The sequence below is a fragment of the Rhagoletis pomonella genome, unplaced genomic scaffold (genome assembly GCF_013731165.1).
Source record: "Rhagoletis pomonella isolate Grant_MI unplaced genomic scaffold, Rhpom_1.0 Rhpom_scaffold_00008, whole genome shotgun sequence".
NCBI lineage: Eukaryota > Metazoa > Arthropoda > Insecta > Diptera > Tephritidae > Rhagoletis > Rhagoletis pomonella.
Genome location: NW_023458562.1, coordinates 39,130,857 through 39,151,833, shown reverse-complemented (window position 1 = coordinate 39,151,833; position 20,977 = coordinate 39,130,857). Strand labels below are relative to the sequence as shown.

Sequence of the window (20,977 nt, the reverse complement as noted above, 5' to 3'; positions counted from 1 at the left end):
ATTTCTTTAGATTTTGAGGAACTCATTATATTTTTTTCGATTTTATAGTCATTATTTTTTCCTTCTTGAATATTTTTTTTAATTGATATTATTTAAAAGCAAAAACTATTTTTTTATTTTTTTTATTTGCTAATTTTTTCCTTTTTTATTTAATTTTTATATTGTATGGTTTAAACAGATCTAAATTTTTAATTTTTTGGAAAATTATTTTGTTTTATTATTATTAACTTATTTTATTATTATTATTATTATTTTATTTTGTAATATTTTCTGAGTTTTGTTTTTTTGTAATTTAAATTTTAATTTATATTATTTTAACCCCAGATGGCACTTATTCGTCGAATCGACGACTCTTAGCATTTAATAAAAAGGGTAAGAAACCCCGAATTTATTTTAATCGAAAGACTGCAGAACAAATCAAAATAGGCGTCGCACACTAAGGTTTTCACACAACATAGAGATATATAATATCAACGCCAAACTCACGGAAAAAATGGGGTTATTGAAAAAGGGAACGTGGCACCTCCAACACAAACTGAATTTCTCACATTGGAATGTGTATGTGGTGTGAGAAATTCAGTTTGTATGGGATGTGCCACGCCCGCTTTTTCAATAAATCCCATTTTTTTCCATGAGTTTGGCGTTGAAATTATATGTATACCTCTGTACTAAGTTGCAGCACTCTACGATGAATACTTCCAGAGATATGTTGTGTGAAAACTTCAGTTTGTATGGTAGGTGCCAAGCCCTCTTGATATATCGAAATTATTTTTCTTCTATTATCATCCTTAGAGGGTCTAGAGTCGATGTCCAAAATTTGAATAAAATCGGTACAGCTGTTCTCGAGTTTTTTGATTAGAAATAAGCGAAAAACCGGCTTTCAAAATATATATTAGTATAGATAACGAATGGAATACATTTTTTAATTAAACGAATCATATGGATAAATATTTATAAATATTTTTTTTTCAAGAATTGCAGACATTTAAAATTAATTTCAAGTATTTTCCAAAAGAGAGAAGCATTCAAGCGTGAATTTTTTTTTCTTTAATTTTTCAATATAAATAAATAAAAACCAGAGCTTTTTAAAAAATCACCAGGAATAGATCGACGCGAAATTTAATTGTCTTTTATTTAATAGAAAGAAACTTGAAATCGCTTCATATTTGGGCTCTCAAAACTCATGTGTCCACAGCAGCCTTTTTTGGCCCACTGTGCGTCGTCGAATCGACGTACATGGGCCTTAGCGTATAAAAAATAGAAAGTGCCATCTAGGGTTAAAACTTAAATAAATTTTTTACAGCCAATTTCACGAAATTTAAGTAAAAAATTATTTTAATTTATTGAATTTAATTGGAAATTGACAGAAAATAAGAAATCATTTTACATTGCTGGTGAAACCGGCCCCGGCGGTTAGTTTCATTTAATTTTTATTAACTTAATATACTGTTTTTCATTACTTATTTTTGAAAATTTGATTGGTAAAAACGGAACAACGTCCAAAGTAGCCATAGAACGCAGGAAGACGCTCAACCTGCTGACATCAAAATGCTCTTTGACTGTTGTACTGGTCCCTGGACATAGGGGGATTCCTGGCAACTACCCAGCCGATGAGCTGGCAAGGAAGGGGACGGAAACATCTGATGTCAATTCTGCTCAGAATGCGGGCATAACACTAACCTCCTGCAAACAGAGACTAAAGGCTGAACTTATCGAGGAGGTAAACACCAGGTGGGCTGTGGAAACCACCTGCCATACTACCAGGCAAATTTTTCCAAAAATTTATGTTAGGTGACCCATAGCTCTTACTTGGCTGGATCGCTCCTCTCTCAGATTATTAGTCGGGGTAATCACTGGACGTTGCCTATTGCCTGATGGGTACACATGGTAAAGGGTTAGGATACCCCACAAACGATTTTTGTCACAATTGCAGGGACGAGGAGGAGCAGGATACCATCGAACATTATCTCTGTCATTGTCCAGTCCTGGCCAACACGCACAACCAACTGTTCAACAAGTACTTTCTGTATTGTTTAGCCGACTTGAACTCGGCGAACATCCTCGACTTTTTGTGCTATATAAAACGCACTCGTTGGTTGAACTACTAAGTGAGGGAAGGAATCAAAAATGGCTTCGGCCAGTGGTATCACAACGGGCTTTCCACCTTACGTGGGCTCCGTGCTCTGCGCGGAGCAGCCACTCTAACCTAACCTAACCTATTGGTAAAAACAAACAGAACCAAAAATTTCCAATATAGTTGCCCCAATTGACAACTGCCTTACGAAAAACTTTTTTCTTTAGAATTTCCCTGTTGGCCACAGAATCAAAATGCTTCATGAAATTTTATACATACATATATATGTATATTTTCATGTCAGAAATACACTTTGGGGTATGCCATTGTCTGCCGCCATTAGAAAACCAATTATTTTTATTTTTTTTTTATCTCACTTCAACCGTGCAAAAATTATAAATGCACCCCATATTGACCAGTTTTAACAATTCATCCTTTGCTATTTAACTTAAGGTATTCTATGTAGTTTATCCTTCAACCAAAACCTTCAAAATTCAAAAAAAATTGAACAAACTCCTTTAAAAATTGAAAGCTTTTTCATTAAATTTCTTAGAAATATTTTTAGTATGCAGTTTTATAAGCTATTCAATTTTAGTACAATAATATATAAGCTTGAAGTGGCAGAGCTTGTCGCTGATTTTTGGCAAAAAAAAAATACAAAAATCGGTAAGTCCTGGCTACTTAAACCTAACGCTTTATAATACTGAAATTTATTAAAAAGTCTGAAATTATGATGAAAATTGATTGAAATTTTGTTAAAATTTGCCAGAGTTCGATTCATATGGTTTGTGTTTGAGAATAAACTAACTGAAAAGAGAAATCTTCTAAGCCATGTTTGTACATACGGACCGGATACTTAACACTAGAATGGCAGGAAAACCGATATACCATGAAAGACGGGCAGGCGTCATTTGATCCAATTCTTTTCAGATTAGATTTGGTAACAGAAAACTTGCTGACGGTTTAACCATGACTTTTTCTCCTCTGTCAGTTTTCATAACAAAATTAAAATAAAAGAAATCATTTTTCACTTAAATTGCTTTAGTTAAACTGGGTGGTATAGTTTCAAATTATAAACTGTTTATTCCTTTTAAAAATAACATAAGATTTAAATTTTCCTCTTGTTTTCTTAGTTTAGTAACAAAAAACAATAATATACATATATATGTATGTACATTAAGGTGCTTTTTTTCGACTATTGTTTTTTTTCACTCCTACCTCGAAATTTTATGGAAAACACCTAAAAAAACTCATGAAAAGTTGAACCCTTAATATTAACATTAAGTACTCTCCCTTAAGTGCTCATTGCGGTGGAATCCTAACTCCCACCAGCGAGGTAGTATGGGTCACTAAACCCAATTTTTTCATGAAATTCTCGTTTTTTTTTGCCTCTATCTCGAAAATGACAAGAGCCACAGAAAAAATATGAATAACAAACATGTAGGACATTAAATTTCCTACAAAAAAGTTCTACAACACCAGATCGCTAATATCACATTTCTTGAGATATTGGACTTTGAAAATGATCAACAATTTCTACAAGTTAGCTTAATAATCCATGAAAATTCCACACTACCTCAACTTCAAAGCCCAATACCTCAAGAAATATCGATATTAGCGATTTGGTGGCCCAAAACTTTTTTGGAGGATATTAAAATTCCTACAAATTTGTCATTTATATTTATATCTTTCATGCGCATTACAACTTTGATTCGATGTTTGTAAGTACCAGAATAAAAAGAGATATACTAATTAAAATGTACACTTATATGATCAGAACATCGAGCTGAGTCGATTTAGATTGGGTAAGTGGGTGTATTTTTGTATTATATTAATCATTTGTCGGAACCGGAAGAATTGGATTGTTCAGATATGGGGTATTGTATCATAACTCCTCCATTTATGGGAACATTAAATTTCGCACTGTTTTCACTCATTATCAACAGAATACTTACAGTGAAAATAACAAGGATCGGGTCACTGTAACATATATCTCCCATCCTAGTGATTGTTCAGACATGAGAATTTCAGTATACCTCCTGCATTTATATAGTTGGGAACATGAAAGAATACTTCCAGTGGAAATGGTGAAGAGTTGGTCGCTATAACCTATAGCCTCCATACAACTGATTGCTCAGATATGAGTTTTTTTGTTATAACTTCTCCATTTATGCAGCTATAAACCTTAAACTTCGCACTATTTTCACTCATTATCAACAGATAGTTACAGTTTCTCTAACTTGTTTTTTTTTTTAGATCTTGTTTTTTTCGAGTTGGGGGCAAAAAACTAGAATTTCATGAAAAAATCAACATCATTGATCAAGATTATACAGTAAAATTCCTCTGAGCTGTAGACTTTTTAAGAAAAAAACTCAAAGATTACGTACATTTGATATGGGAAATCTTGCACGTCTTGGGCGAGTACTTAATGTTTGTATTAAGAGTTCAAATTTTCAGGGAATTTTTTTAGGTATTTTTTACAAAATTTCGAGTTAGAAGTGAAAAAAAACCATAGTCGCAAAAACAGCACTCATGTACATATTTGCCAAACTATTTCTATCCGCCTTTTCATGTAGTTGTACTATTTATTTAAGTTTGAGGCACATAAATAAAGTGAAACTGTATGCATTTTTAATAAAACACACGAAATATTAACTTAGAAAAGTAACTTTCCAAAAATCCGGACAACCAACTACTCTACTCTACCCGTACACTTATGTCACTTTTGGATATTGTCATTTAACCGCACATTTATTATGAAATTTGTAGTTATTATGTATGTGAATCGCAGTAACAGCTTGTCGACATTTGCCAAAGTTGTAATTTTTTGAAATCAGCCAATTTTTTATATAACAGCAACAATTCTTAGGAATGAACCATAAGAGATGTGTACATTTCGTGATCTACTGAGTCGGGTACATGAATTTAGGTCATGCCTGAAAATATACTTTTTTACTTGTTTTTATTTATTACATACATATTTATGTTCTAGACGTCTGCATGAATCAATTCAAAACGATAAATGAATCATTCATATTCTAATTAAATGAATGTGATTGACTATGACTTTTATTGAATTTTAATGAATAGGTGTGTTGTTATGAGTATTGAGATAGCAACGTTCAAACGTTGTAAAACGAATCAACTCATGCAGAGGTCTAGTTTGTACATATATGTAAGCGCATTTGCGAGGTTTAAATTAAAATACTATACTCTCATTCCTCTTTCTTTATTGGCGCTGTAACCGCCTAAGCGATTTTGGCCATTTTTAATTGTAGTACATGTATTTTGGAAATCTTGTTTTATTCAATTAATTTTTCCAGGGCAACGTTCTTGAAAATAATCCAGGCGAAGGTATCATCGTGTCCAATCAGAGTCTGGTGCTTCAGAATGTAAGCCGCGCTCGTGGAGGTATCTACACTTGCATCGGTAGCAACCGAGAAGGCGATGGTGAGAGCAATCCAGTGCATCTGGATATACGATGTGAGTATCAAATTTAAAACAAAAACTACCGGCAGTTGCAATGTACACACAAGAAAGCATTCGTAGAACAATGTTACACATTTTTTCGGTGGCAGTGCAACTGGCATGAATGAGCAATTTTTTACGACACCAAAACCGAGCTGAAAAACAAAAATATTTTACTAGCCACCTCTCAAATTTCATACATATTTTGTCGCACACAATTTTGTTGTAGTGTTTCTAGGCAAAAATTTATTTGTTCTTCCGTCTTCAGCAACCTATCTGCAATCTCAACAGAATGATAAGCATGCAATTTACAGCTACTCGCTTGCAAACTAAAAAATATGAGCTTTTGATAAATGTGTGTATGTACGTGCATATACTTTACACAAGAAAACTGAAGGCACATCCTGCCTACTACTTTTGAGTGTACCTCTGCATATGAAAATACATACATACACACATTTGTTCGCTCTTAACCTGTTGTCACATTTTTCCTGCCTATATATTTATCTGTTTGTTTGCCTCCCAGGTTTCCTAGGCTTTACTTTGGATATAGAAAAAAAACAATTGTCTGCCAACCCTTATGGCTGGCGAAGAGAAATTACAAATAAACTCGAAATGCTGCAAAACAAATCACCAAGCAGGCCGGCAATCCTTTGACTCAGCAGGCAGCGGTTGCCAACCTACGCTTACACGCACACATCCATATATGTATGTGTACATTTAGAAGATTTTACTTTCGATTTGCAAGTTGCATCGAACCATACGCATCCTGCAGCAGCCACTATACTTCCTGTACCATCTGCCAGGGATATATTCGCAGCATCCATCTTACTTTTTCTCTCATTTTCTGGTGACTTATGCGCGCCCTGCCAACACGCATATATATGTACATTCACACATGCTTAAATAGCACACTTGTGCAATGCTATAAGCTTATTCAAATCTTCTACTCACATCCACGGAGACGCAAACTTTCGTTGTGGTAATTAAATTATGGCTATGGCTTGGTTGACAGCATTGATTGTCGCCTTCCACTTCTTCTGCTGTTTTTGCAATTGCATACGATTTTCGGAAATTAAAGTTACGAGAAAACCGGTATTTCCAGTAGGCCTGACCACATCTCCTTTTTTAATCGTAAATTTCATATGCCTTTGGTCAATGTGGTTCGTATATTCATTTGCATCTGCATCCTGAATATCCCGTGGAGCAAGATTAGTAGGCAGAATTAGTCATAAATTTCATGGGATTTCAATTTGTTGAAATATTCGAAGGCTGGTTGAAAAATTGCAGGAATTTAGTAGCAAACCAAAGAACTAAAGCATAGTGGTACCATAGGTGAAAAACTTGCCAATTAGGAATTCAGTGCTACTAGATCAGACATTACCAAAACAATGCTAATAAATTTAAAAAAATAAGTAGAACATATGAATATGTTTGGAAAATCCACAGAAACCAGTTTTCGAATTTTCCCACCGCTCAGTGCGCCTTGGACATTTGACGTGATAGACCTTATTTATCTCATCACCAAAATAGTGGAGTTAAAAATGAAACCATTTTCCATTCCCCTTTTACTAGTTTGCTTGCCTTCTGAAATAAAAACGTTTCCAAACCAATCTAGGAAAGCTTTTAATATTGCTTAACCCGATGTATTCAGATACATACATACCTAAATCATCACCGTTCATTTTTAAATTAAAATAAGAACTTATAAAGCAGCCATTCGAAAAGCTAAGTGGCATGGTTCTGTAGTGGGATCGGCTGCTAATTCGGAGATCACCACATCTCCTCAGTGACCACGGTTGAAGAAGTGATGATCAGATGTGGTGATAGCCGAAATAGCAGCTATAACTTTTCCCTTTGTAAATTATTGCTGCTTTTCTGCAACATTTAGCATAAAAAACGGCCCAAGCTCAATAAAATTGTTGGATTCATTCGACAAAAACCAAAAAAAAATTAAAACACACGAAAAAATCCATATATTCACAAATCTAGGAGCCAAATATAGTATAACTCCGTTTTTAATTTTTCTCTCTGACATCAGAATTTTTTTAAAGGACTTTGAAATTTCCAGGATATGATTGAATAAAAATATTATTTAAAAGATTTGGCGCATTATGGGGTAACAATATGGGTATCAGTTAAAAGGAAAAATTCTGTAGAATTAAAAAAATGTAATCCTTTGTTGCACAAGGACGAATAAATATTGAAAATGTCCTTTCAAAACTACGGTAAGTTTGCTCTTTTAGAGCGCATACATTGTTCCAAAATAACGATTCCAGTATCTTCATTTATGTATACTGTAACTATCAATATCTTATAAAGAGAAGTGTAAAATTTTTTATCTAAACTAATAAAGTCAGAAGAACAAAATTCGAGGACGTGGTAGTTTACATATTAGTCCTTGACATATATTTTTTTCAAAAATAAATATTGGAAATTTCCAAGGATATAAAAGGATAAAATTTTAAAAGGAAATTTTTTATTCGTCCTGGGCCCTATTGCACCAACGAATTATCATTAGCATTTTAGCAGATTATCGAACTTGCGCAAAGTTTTGTGTTTTACCAACATGATAAGGAAAAGTCACTCAAATGAGTATTGATAAGTAAAATATCACTCAAGATCGTAGATAAGCGTTGCACCAAAATTTGAAATGCTTAGCGAAAAGGCTTTAGCGGATAAGTGATAAGTTATGGAAATTATCAAAATTTATTAGCATGTTGTTGCACCACAAATTGGTATATATCACTTATCATCTTTCATTTTGTTAACTTTAGCATTATTTTGCTAAAAGTAATTTTACCTATCATACAAGTGATAAGTTACATTTATTCAGTCTGAATGAACTTATTTATTTATTTATTTATTGTAAAAGGATAATACAGTTATACCTTAACAATCTAAAACTTAAGCTCTAACACGTGATTCGATAAAATATTGACACAAAAAATGCTTCCATTCGAACTATTAAATTTATTAGAGGAGGAAAATCTGCAAATAATAAAAGGCGTGCCATAAAAGAAAACATCAGCTACAGTTTAGATTCTGATGTAGTAGAAAAATTTCGGCTATCCCGTTGCCGAATTGAAGAAATTTTATTAAAAATTGGAGCGGACCTACAATATAACTGTGGGTGTAATAATGGCTTAAGTCCGCTACAGCAATTATTAGCGACTCTGCACCAATTACACAAATTAGCGGTATGTACAATAATCCATCGAGTGGCAAATGCTCTGATAAACAAATTGATGTATGAAACTATTTGTTCGCGGGAATTCACGAAAAATCTTGCCACAAAATTTTTCAACATTGGTGAATTTCCTTTAGACGCAGGGAGCATTGATGGAACTATGATTTGTTAACCGGTACGGAAATCGTTTAATTAATGCAATGTGGTTTTTGTTACTGAATTATTTTGGAAAGATCCAAACAAATAATCCTTAATTTAGAAAAATTTAGTTATTTATGTAAACATACATAGTCAATAAGGACTTACTTTTTTCCTTAATAATTTCGCACATGGGTTTGCTAAGTTTTCGTTTTCCATTGAGAAACGGTAATCATTTTAGCTAAGCACATTATTGGAAAAGTTCTCTATTTGAAAAGCAAAAGAAATTGGCTGTGCAATGGTTATCAAATCGACTTATCCAAAAAACTTGTCAGTTATTAATTTTTTCATAAGTTGATAAGTTTTTTATGATAAGTAAAAAGTTCAACACTTATCAGCTTTACTTTTCAATAAAAAGGCTTATACAAAAGTTGCAAAGTGATAAGTGATAAGTCGTTGGTGCAATGGGCCCTGATGTACCCTAAAATTAATTTATTTTTCTATTCTACAGAATTTTTCCTTTTAATTGATAGCCATATTGTTATTTTACAATACATCGAATCTTTTGAATAATTTCTTTATTCAATCATATTCTCGAAATTTCAAAGTCCTTTTCAAAAAAATCCTGACATCAGAGAGAAAAACTAAAAACGCAGTTTTACTATATTTGGTGCCCAGTTTTGTGAATATATTGATTTTTTCGTATGTAAAATTGACTGTTGCACGGTGTAATTACCTAACCGTTAAAACAGAACCGAATGACCTTACGATGGTATTCTAATTATATAAAGGGTATAGAAAGGATAATAAAATACAGGAAAATACATTCATAATTATTAAAGTATTCAATATTGTTTTAAAATTGACCAGAACTTAACAAATTGTAAAACATCGGAAACCATCGATATGTCGATATTTCTGTGGCGATGTATTTTAGCCTCGATGTTATTTTCTCCGATGCATCGAAACATCGATGTATCGATGTTACTGCTCAAAATTTGTTTCCCTAAATAAGATACAAAATTGTACATGGTGTTTATTAAAGCAATGGATATACATATGTAGGTTTAGTTGTTGATATTTATTACTTACAAAGTTTTTTCGATTGAAGAATGGAATTATTTTAACAAAGTCTTCAGAACTTCGATAATATTAATTTAAATTACTCAACTTAGTGCTTTCCTTTTTCGCAAATCTATCTATGTATTATCATTTCAGTGTCAATTTTAATATCTAAGTGTATGTGGTAAACCGGCCAGCCTGGTACTAAACGCCCTATCTCAGAAACTTTTCAAGCACGCCCTATTTCCGCATTTCTTTTAAGAACGCCCTATCTCAGAATTCGGTTCAAGAACGCCCAGCTCAGGATATTTTCAATGTATTTTCAATTGATATAAGGCGCTTTTGAACCGAATTCTGAGATAGGGCGTTCTTCAGCCAAATTCTCAGATAGAGTGTTTTTCAATAAAATTCTGAAATGGGGCGCTCTTCAATCACATTTCGTTTAATTTAGGGCTTAGTGAAAGGTTCTATCACCTTTGGCTTCTTTGCTAGAGCTTCTTAAATATTGCAAAGATTGCGATTTTTTTACAGTTTGGCATCCTTCTTCTCAAAATCAATCTGCAGCCGAGGGAAATTTAAACTTACGGATTCGTAATCAGGACAAAAAGTCTAGCAAAAACGGCTTTAACATTTGCCGCACCAAAATTTGTTTGCATTGTAGGCCTGTTTTATTGGTGTCGAAAGAAATTTTTTATATAGGAAACCAATTCTAAAAAATGTTCTCTTTATTGGAAATCAATACTCTTGTTCTACATTGAACTGAATTTTATTAATAATTTTGTAATTTTTCATGTCCTTAAGGATTCAAAGTCCTTTAAAATAAGATACTGACGTCGGAGAGAAAAACTAGAAAGGCAGTTTTAATAAATTTGGATCTTTGTTTCGTGAGGTTAGTATATAAGTGTGTAATATTAATGGCAAGTTACTAAACCCAATTTTTTTGATGTCTACGTGCGACGCACATATTCACAGTTAGACTTTCGGTAGATGCTGCTCAATGAATAAAAGAAAATTTTTTTCGCCAGCATTTAATGTTTAACAAAATAAATATGTATGTAAAAATGTGCACACAAGTATAACTGTGTATTGTTCAAATATTTAAATGATTCTCCCTACAGATTAACGCTAGCTACAAATGTAGACTTCCGACCGTCTACGCGAGTTTTCAATTCCGGCGCTTTGAAGGTTAAAAATCACGCGTAAAATGAAGATCGATTGTATATGAAGTTTAAGGTAGAACACAAATAATAATTTAAAGCTGTCAACAAACCATACTTATGTATGTATATCATCAGGCTCCATGGCTAATTTGACATTAAAATTATGTTTTTACAATCGAATACATGTGAAAGGTATGCATTCAATGCTAAAAATCTTAAATATATTCGCAAATAAACTCTTTAAGGGCAGGTGAATAAGTTATTGAATTCATTTTGGAATGTAGATATGTGTATACATATATGCACATAGATATATGTGCACATAAATTGTAAAATTCATACAAGCAAATTATTTGCAAAAGTTATGCTACATGAAAATACTTTTACATTTAAGAACACATTCATGCACATGCATATTTTCTTAATTAAGTGAGCGTAGCCAATTAGTTGTAGAATTTTCCAGCCATCGATTTGTAGCCACGAGCAACTTCGGATGCTAGTTTAAATGAATTTTTCGATTTCCTATTGTTTGAGGGGCATAAAAACTAAGTGTGCGTAGAAATCGAAAATATGTGGATGTAATGCACCAAAACATTACTCAGAGGTATACACACATATATCATATGTATGTACATAGATATATAAAATACAGATTTGTGGCGATGTGTAAAGCTAAATATATTTGGGGTGTTCATAACGGTGTCTTAAGTGGCGTATTGTTATATGTCGTAAACTGTAAAAGATTAAATAAATCATTATAGGACTTGAAACTAAAACGAATTATTCTTTAACACTGTAAAAATTCATAAAAAAGAATTTTTTAGCCGTTTACGACACCTACGACACCGTTATGAATAAGCCTATAGATTCGAAACTGCACTCAGAATATACAACTAAATACATATATATTTGTATTTTGATATCTATATATGAACGTACATACACACATAATTTCCATATAGACATACATTAAGATGCCTCGGAAAGTTGCTGCTTCTGCAAAGAAATTAAAAAAATTTGGTAGATTTTATCTCTTGAGCCAGAACCTTCTGTCCGAATTCAGTGCCTAAGCTCATTTCAAAGGAGAGAGGTTTAACTTTTTAGGAGCACATATTTTCAACGTTTTACAAGATATTTTGGTGGAATCCATGAAATAGACTAGGGCCTTTAGTTTACAGCTCACCTTATATTTATTATATTATTATATTAAAATTTATAGTTGTGTCTAATGTAAAGCATTTATATTATGGGTTTTTGACGTATGTATGTATGATTCTTAGTTGTTAACCAATTTAAAACCGACAATGAAAAGCTTTACTTTAGACGCTACTATATGTAAATTTGAATGCAATCTTTCAATATAAAGTGAGCTTTAAAATTAACTCTTGTTTTTATGGTGCGAGAGGCAGTCTAATCTAATATTCTACACAATACAAATATAAGCTGAAGGTAGTTGCAGAGTGAACAGCTGTGATTTCTGTGCTATTTGCCATATATGATTCTACGAATTGTTCTAAATTATTCAGCATTTAGCAAGAAGCTCTCAACAAAGGTCTCCAATAATGAACAGCCATTCCCTGCAGTGCTGCAATAAGATGTCCCACATAAACGCACATATATATATGTGCTTTCGCACGAATATACTCAAAGCAATATGCACTATATGTCCCCAGAATCGTACATTTATAGGTACACATTTCACTTGTAGTACTTATTATAAGCGCTTAGTAATATGCAAGAGCATCTAACCGAGACCGTCTGTCATTTTGGCTATCCAAAGTTGTTTTGTCCGACAATCTTGCTATTGCCTGCCTGGTTGACTGCTGACACCCTTCTTATCGATGGCCTTCTGGTTAGTTGCTTTCTATGTACCTGATTTCATTTCGTCCCAGTTTGTCCGCCTTTCAGCAACTAATAGGAAATCTTGACTGCATTTTGTAAGTACGAGTACTATACATCTGTATGTACATAGGTACTAAATAGTCTGGGAAATTGTTTATCGTGTCCTAATTTGGCATTTGCTCATAACGTAGACAATTTAGTTTTGCATATTTTAAATTGTTTCATTATTCCGCATTAACGCACATACATTTCATACACAAATTCTAAATTGGGGTCTTGGGCTTACTCAAATAGTTACCATTGTTAAAGAGATTTGTAGCGAACAATTAAGATACTTGGCAGCTGTAAATTGCTTTAACAATTCTGAATATGCATGTATGTATGTCACCGTTTATGCGAATTATATGCGTACATAAGTATTTATAAGTACCCTTTACAAATATTGGCACTAAAATTTTAAAATATTTCAATTATATAATTTCTTGGTAAAAGATATGATTTATTTTTTTTAACTTATCCTTATGCTTTGCGTTTGAATAAATATCGATAATTAGAATGAATCTGACAGGCACTACAGATTTGCATCGCCTCCAATTTGTTAGTTTGCATACGTACATATGCGGGGGCGATAGGTTCCTCCCTGTGGGAGGAAATATGCATACAAATTTGCCATCATTTAGCTTAAGATAATAATGGTAAAAAATATTTTAAGATCTCAAATATTTAAGATCCCTTTTCAGAGATAGTAGTCGAGAGATCTTGTTTTAATTTAAGCAAGGAAGGTTCTATCGTCTTTAGTTTCTTTGCTGGAGCTTCTACAATATTGCAAAACCGCGATTTTTTGACACTTTGACCTCATTTTTTTTTTTAATCTGGAGCTAATGGAAACCTTATGCTTACGGATTCGTAATCAGCAAAAAAAAATCTATCAACAAATAATTTTTAGCAAAACAACAACTTCAATTTTTATATAAAAAAATATATATATATATACAAATATATTTCATGATCCAATGATCGGATTTAAACCAGATTTATATCGGATACTACCTCCTCTGGGATACCACCTTTCCGATGCAAAAAGAATTATCGAAATCGGTTGATCCAAAGTTTGCGGTAACATACTTAAAAAATATTCCGACGAACTGATAACCTCCTCCGTTTTTTGCAAGTCGGTTAAAACAGCTTTAACATTTGCCGTACCAAATTTTTTTTTATACTTATGTTGGGCTGTGTTATCGATTAAAAAATGAAAAAAATACAGATTTCCACATTTTTCTACAGAAATACTTCCTTATGTGATCTATAACACCCTTCGCTTCCCTATTTAGTTATTGTTTTGCAAAATTATTCAATGCATTTGCTGTAGTCTGATCCCCCAGAAAGGTCATAAAAACGTGAACTGTGAACAATTTTCAAAATCGGATAACGGAAAAACGTTCCTCAAAGTCCTCTCACCAAATTCATGGAATTTTTCACAAAGCGGTCAATATTTTGCCTATAAATCAGTGGCAAATTTAATATATTTTTATGGCACTTGGTGTAGTTTTGCCCCGATGTCAAAAATAGCTTCAATATTTTAAACCTCCCCATATTTTAAAGTTTTGATGTTTTTTTGGGAAAAGCCGTGAAGCCTTTTGAAAAATTCAACATAGCGTCTCAAATACGAAATCTAAACTAAGCGTAAATTCGATTTCGCTTTACAAATTTTGTCCCACTGGGGAACTCAACATTAAAAGAGAAAAGTAGCCTACAACCTTGGCATTTGAACTTGTTTTTATATAAAACATTGGGGAAACTAAATTCCGGGTCCCCTCGGTAATTATGGTTATCGAAGAAGACCAAATAAGATCAAAGGATTGTTCTGGTCCTAGAAAAGAACTCATTGCCTTTGATCACACAATGACCCGGCACTCTACTCTGTCTTTTTTGCAAACAGAATTTTAAGCGCTTGCAGTTTTTTTACTAAAATTTAATAACCTACAAAACTGCTTACTCAAATCTTTCTAAGAAATCGAATTTTGATTAAAAAAATTTATTAATTTTAATTAGTTTTTATTTATTAATTAATTAATATATTTATTAATAATTATTAACAGTAAAAATAAACATAAGTTGCCAACAACATATTTTGAATTTTTATGCTATTATTTTACTCATAGCTATATATAAATACATATGTAAATTTATATTTAAAGTTCGTTTTATTTTTATTATAAATAAGGAACTGTGCATCATATCGGCAAAATATGCTGCACGTGCATTCATGCCGCCTCGACCTACAATCCCTTTAACTTTCATAAAAATAGGTCGGGCACAGAGGAGCCGCGAAAACGCTTGAGTTAAATCAACTCAAAAAAGCCACTCCATTAAGGTCATTTCAACAACACTTCTCTTTGAAGCCTCAAAGGCTTGCAAGAAAACTCCGAGTTATTCCGCTGCTCTTCCACACTTCATCAAAAAAACAACAAAAACTCAAACAATAAGTCATGTGCGGATTTGTAAAATAATTATTCAAAATTTATTTAAAGCTAATTTTGTTTTTTTTTTTGTTATTTTGGTATAACTAAAACCATATATGTATATATCGATGGCTGAGTGGAAGATCGACCTTTCTCGGTAGCCAGTTCAAAAGCGCCCTATCTTAGAATACTTTTCAAGAACGTCCTATTTCAGAATTTTATTAAAAAACACCCTATCTCAGAATTTGGTTTTTGGTTCAAAAACGCCCTATCTCAAAAGAAAATACGTTGAAAATAAGCTGAGATACGACGTTCTTCAACCAAATTGTGTGATAGGGCGTTTTCCAAGCAAATTCAGAAGTAGGGCGGTCTTTAAAAGTTTTCTGAGATAGAGCGTTGTCGAAAAAATTTCTGAGATAGTTCGTTTTCGAACTGGCTGCCGAGATAGGTCGATCTTCCACTCAGCCATCGATATGTATATCATAGTTTCAAACTTGTTTTTGTACAATTATGTAGATATAATATATGTACGTATATAATATATGTACGTTCATATGTAAGTAACTTCTGAATAAATATAAAGGCGTGAAGTATGAATTTTATCGTTAGCATTTACATACTCACATATGTACATACACATGTATAACATATGGGCCATATGTAAGTGTGCATGTGTGAGAATACACATGCGTGGGTGCATAAGCAAATTAAAATTGCCATTCCAGAGAAAAATCATTTTAAAAAGTCAATCAATCATTCGATGACAGACTTGAAATTAAAATAATGGCAAGCTGCAGAATTACAGAGGCAAAAGTACTGAGAGCAAAAAGTGAAAAGAAAGCAAAAAAGGATAAAGGGAAATTGCCAATTGATTTCTGCATTTAAGGAGAAATTAAACTTGCGTCAATGTTTTCATTTAATTATGCAAATGTTGGTCCGTAAGTAGTCCGCTTGCTAAATACTACTTACAGACATCCCGAATCAAGTGTCTTAACGCAGTCGCTGACAATCATTCGTAAACTAGCATACAAATCCACTTTGCAACTGCCGCCTGTAATTTTTAATGTGTACTGTTTTAACGCTTTTCTTATTTTCCGCTCTTCTACTTCACAGTTTCGCCCATTTGCCGGCCTAGCCAGCGCTTTGCTTACAGTTCCGGTCGACATGAAATGGTTAAAATTGCCTGCGAAATTGAAGCGAATCCGTTGGAGGCGACATACATCTGGAAATTCAATGCATCAATCGGCGAGACTATTGACATACCAGCATCACTCATAGCGGTGGATCGAGGAAGAAGCATAGCACACTACACGCCCATGACGGAGAATGTAAGTGCGAAGAAAGCAACGGCCGGAAGGCTTGGTTGAGAAGAAGAATTGCGCGTGGATGAGCAGCTGCTGAGTGCCGTCAAGATGATTGCTTTACTGGTTAGCTGAGTGTGAGCCTGGCTTTTCGGTCCAGTTCAGTTGATCGAATGTCAGCCGCATGAATTATGAAGTGGCGCTCGGTGTGCTACTGCTGCAGCAGACAAAATGCGATGTAGTCTTCACGTGACATTTGCACCTTCAAGCAAGCAAGTGCCCAAACACAAGGCAGTATGGTAGTCTTTGCTTGTTCGTGTGGGGCAATAAATCATAACTTTTCCGATAGATTCGCACAATTTTCCGACTGAATTGCGGTTTTGAATTTTCAATGAACGCAAACCCAGCCAAAGCAATAGCAGCAGGGTCAGTAAAAGCCAACAAAGCCGCCAAACAGCTGGGGGTCAAAGTTAGCCGACTGGTTGCAGGAAATTCGTTGGCAGTAGGTCGTTAAACGCCTACCCCATATTTGTTCGGTCTGACATGCAAATTTGACTATATGTGATTATATATGTATATATGCCTGCCTCATGTAAGCATAGTAATAGATTTTGCTCCCCTCTGCGCAATTTTCTTTGCACCTTTTTCCCTCAGTCATTACGCCTTTTATTTCTCATTCTCTCATTCGGTTTTTCTTTTGCAGGACTATGGCACTCTGCTGTGCTGGGCCAGCAATGAAATTGGCGACCAGAGTGAGCCGTGTGTTTATACTATCACACCAGCAGGTAGGTTCGAACCAACAATAGCACAGATTGTGTTGCGTTAAGGTACAATGTTTTCAGCATAGTGTAAAAGAAACATGCATGCAAAAAATGGGCAAAATAAGTAAAATGCCATGCTCCTCACCACTGTTGCCAACTTGGTGCTTTTCGCAATAAATTTAGTGCTTTTCTTTATTCAAAATGCGAAAATTTATGAGCTTGGTGCTTTTGCTTTTAGTTTGAAAACACCAAATCTGTGAATCTTAACAAAAAGTGGAGTAAAAATTATGGGCTTTAATTGCGCATAGATGTGGCCGCGGTGACATGAAATGCCTCATATCAAGAAAAATGAAAAATTCATATAAAATGACGTTCAGGAAAATAAATATTCTTCAATAAAATTTACAGCAACCGGAAAGTACTTTTTCAGGCATCAGAAACAATGAAGAATATTTCTTAATATACATATGTATGTACATTAGACTGCATCACTCCCCATACATAAAAAACTGGACTGTTTTTCCAATTATAAAATATATTATATTCTAAGACTTCCACCAAAATATCTCGGAAAAATATTAAAATTTAAGTGAACTGGACCGATTTGAAAATACCTCGAAAAATTCAGTTTTTTTATTAATAAGTTTTAAGTATTTAAAAAAAAAAATCACCTTAGATGACAAAACAGTTTAAGCATAAAAAATTGCATAAAAACAGTTAAAAAAATATTACAACGGAATCATATCAAAGAAATTTTTGAACTTTTTCAAAGACTGGTTTAAGAAAAACTTTATTAACTCAACCAAAACTTTACCAATTTAGACTTATGAGGTATCATTGGTAAGGTACTTTCTCAGCCTTTTTATTTATTTGCAGATAAGCTCATTCAAAGTGTGAAAGGGGAAGGTAAGATAAACGAGCTCCATTCCATGTTGAATTATTTATTTATTTTTATTTATATAATACTAGTCAAATGAACAATATATACTTACTGACTACTGAACAAGTTTACTAAAAGACTAGTAGTGCATGGGGTAGTGCCGGATCATGATTTGGAACATTATTTAACTTTAAGAGCGCTCTTGAGGGTGAAGCAAATTTAGCGTAATTATACTTAGAAGCCTCCACGTAGAACAATTGAGAATGGCGTAGGATTGGGCAATCGACGGAGCTGCTCATAAGATGTGCAACAAAAAAAACCAAGCTAAAAAGCATATCTGTGATATAAAGAATTTAAAACCAAAAGCTGACAACGAGATTCGTAAGGTGATATAGGTTCACTGAAATTCAGTGAGCGAAGAGCCGATTTGATGAAAACTTGTTGAATTCGCTCTATTCGGCTTATATGCGAGGCAATATATGGTCTCCAAATAAAGCAAGCATGGTCAAGCCTAGATCTTACTATTTACATTTTAAGATCGTCTGCATATAGCAGGAAATTAGAAGTTGCGAAACAAGTGCCGATGTCGTTTATAAATAATGTAAATAACAAACGTCCTAAGATGCTGGCCTGGGATACGCCAGAAGATGCAACAAAAGGTTGGGAGGAGACATTATCTATGGCAACCACACAGAGCCTATTACTCAGATAGGACTTAATCCACTAAAGGAAAGTGGAATGGAATCCTAAAGCCGAAAGTTTGGATGCTAACAATCTTTGAAACTCTGTCGAAGACTTTCGAAAAACCAGTGTAAACACAGTCGAAACAGTCTTCCGCAAAATCAGCAAGGTTTGTTACTTTTGATCTACACTTGAAAAATCGGTGTTGGTTACAGCAGATAAGACCACTAATCGTGAATGAGAGTTTGTCTTTAACAACAATCTCGAAAATTTTAGAGACCGTTGATAATTTCGAGATGGGTCAATAATTATCTACGTCGTTCTTGTTGTCGCTTTTAAAATTTGGATTTATATGTAGATCAGAGGTGGGCAGCTTCGGCACAGCATTTTTGTAGTGTGCGTGCAATTAATGTCACTGTGTGTGTGCGAACATGTCGTGGGGTTGAATGAAGCTTTCGCTGTCATCCCAAGCAGAGCGTGTATGTATACGCCATTATGCCGCGCAGTCGCCCGCCGGGCAGACGCTGCCCAGCTGTGTTATGGATGCTCTTTTCCAGTCATCTATAAAGACACCCGATGTTAAGGACTTATTGAAAATAAGTGTTAGCGGCTCAATCAGGGAGGAGCACTTTTTGAAAATAATCGCCGAATGTCCATCGGCGTCCTTTTGTTTAGAGGATTTTAGTGATTCGATGCCTCTTCTAACGTCTTCATAGGTTACAAGGAGGGAACCGAGAGACAGTGCCGAGTCTGAAATGGAACTATCATCGAAAGGTAGCTCAGCATCGGATACGAAATTGGCACAAAAAACTCAACAAAAATATTAGCGGGATCAACAAGCTTGCATGCTTATCATTATGGAAGACGGGGGAAGGAATGCCAGAACCTGTTTATTTAGACGTGATATAACTTCAAAAAGCTTTTGGGATATTTTTGATGTTCGATTCATAATTTTTATTGTACCTATCATAAAGACGCTTATCGGGGGCGTCGATGCTCTTACGGTAACGCTGATAACGCTCAAGGTACAATGTATGCCCAGAATTTTTAATTTTTTTAAGAATTTATTCTTCAGATTTTTTAGACGTTTCAGCTCTTTTGTATACCATTTTTTTGTGTATTTATAGGGTTTACTAGTGAATGTGCGGATGAGATCCACGCAAACATTAAAAACTCGAGATTTAAATGTGGTGAAGGCATTCGTGGTATCCATTTTAGTCAATAGCGTGTTCCAATCGATTCTTGGCACTTGTGAATTTAGTTTATTAAAGTTCGTAAAATTGGAGTATGATTTCTAAAGGAATATGGTAGGCGTTTCGCGGAGAAATTGGTGATCCCCCTCCCCTAACTTCCAAATGTTTGTCTAGATATTAAAAAATAGTACCTGGAAATGCTCGCTCGATAATTAAAAGTTATTCTCAAAAATCCTCTCTGATCGGCGCAATCTTGTATTCTATCATTCTTGGTTTAATTGTTTATTACTTTGTCTTTAAGTTTGTGTTTTCTTAAGTACATCGGAAGTTTTGTATAACAGAACCAATCTGAGATTGTTGATAAAACTATGGACCGGTTTGGTGAACAGCCAAGAAGTTTTACTTCTTAAGTAATTACAGCAGATGGCAGAAAACACATAGCGTACATACATTTCTATAATAAAAATAGCATATTAGAGGCTGCTAATATATCTATTTAAAATTATTGTTAAATCATTAGTTAAACTTTACTACGAAAAAATTACAAAGAAATTACACCACCTAAAGCCGCTTTCGACAGCACTTCAAGGAGTCGACTATACGCCGCTATGTCTGAATTTGGCAACCCCTCAAAACTCATAGGGCTGTGTAAAATTTCGTTGAGCAATACCACCAGCTCTGCCAGAATTGGGAAAGACCTCTCCGAACCGTTCGCCACGAAATGGGCTTTCAGACAGGCCAAATACTTTTTATGTGACTTCTTTA

General features: G+C 34.0%; 1 protein-coding gene across 1 annotated transcript in view; it reads left to right on the top strand.

The window, feature by feature from the left end:
* The window catches only part of LOC118744850 (hemicentin-1), a gene marked incomplete at both ends in the record, with an annotated part of 365,034 nt that overhangs the window by 315,666 nt on the left and 28,391 nt on the right, over positions 1-20,977 (top strand). Inside the window, 3 exon segments of the mRNA XM_036478225.1 lie at positions 5,398-5,557; positions 16,510-16,724; positions 17,401-17,482. Of these exon segments, the coding sequence (XP_036334118.1) occupies positions 5,398-5,557; positions 16,510-16,724; positions 17,401-17,482 (457 nt within the window).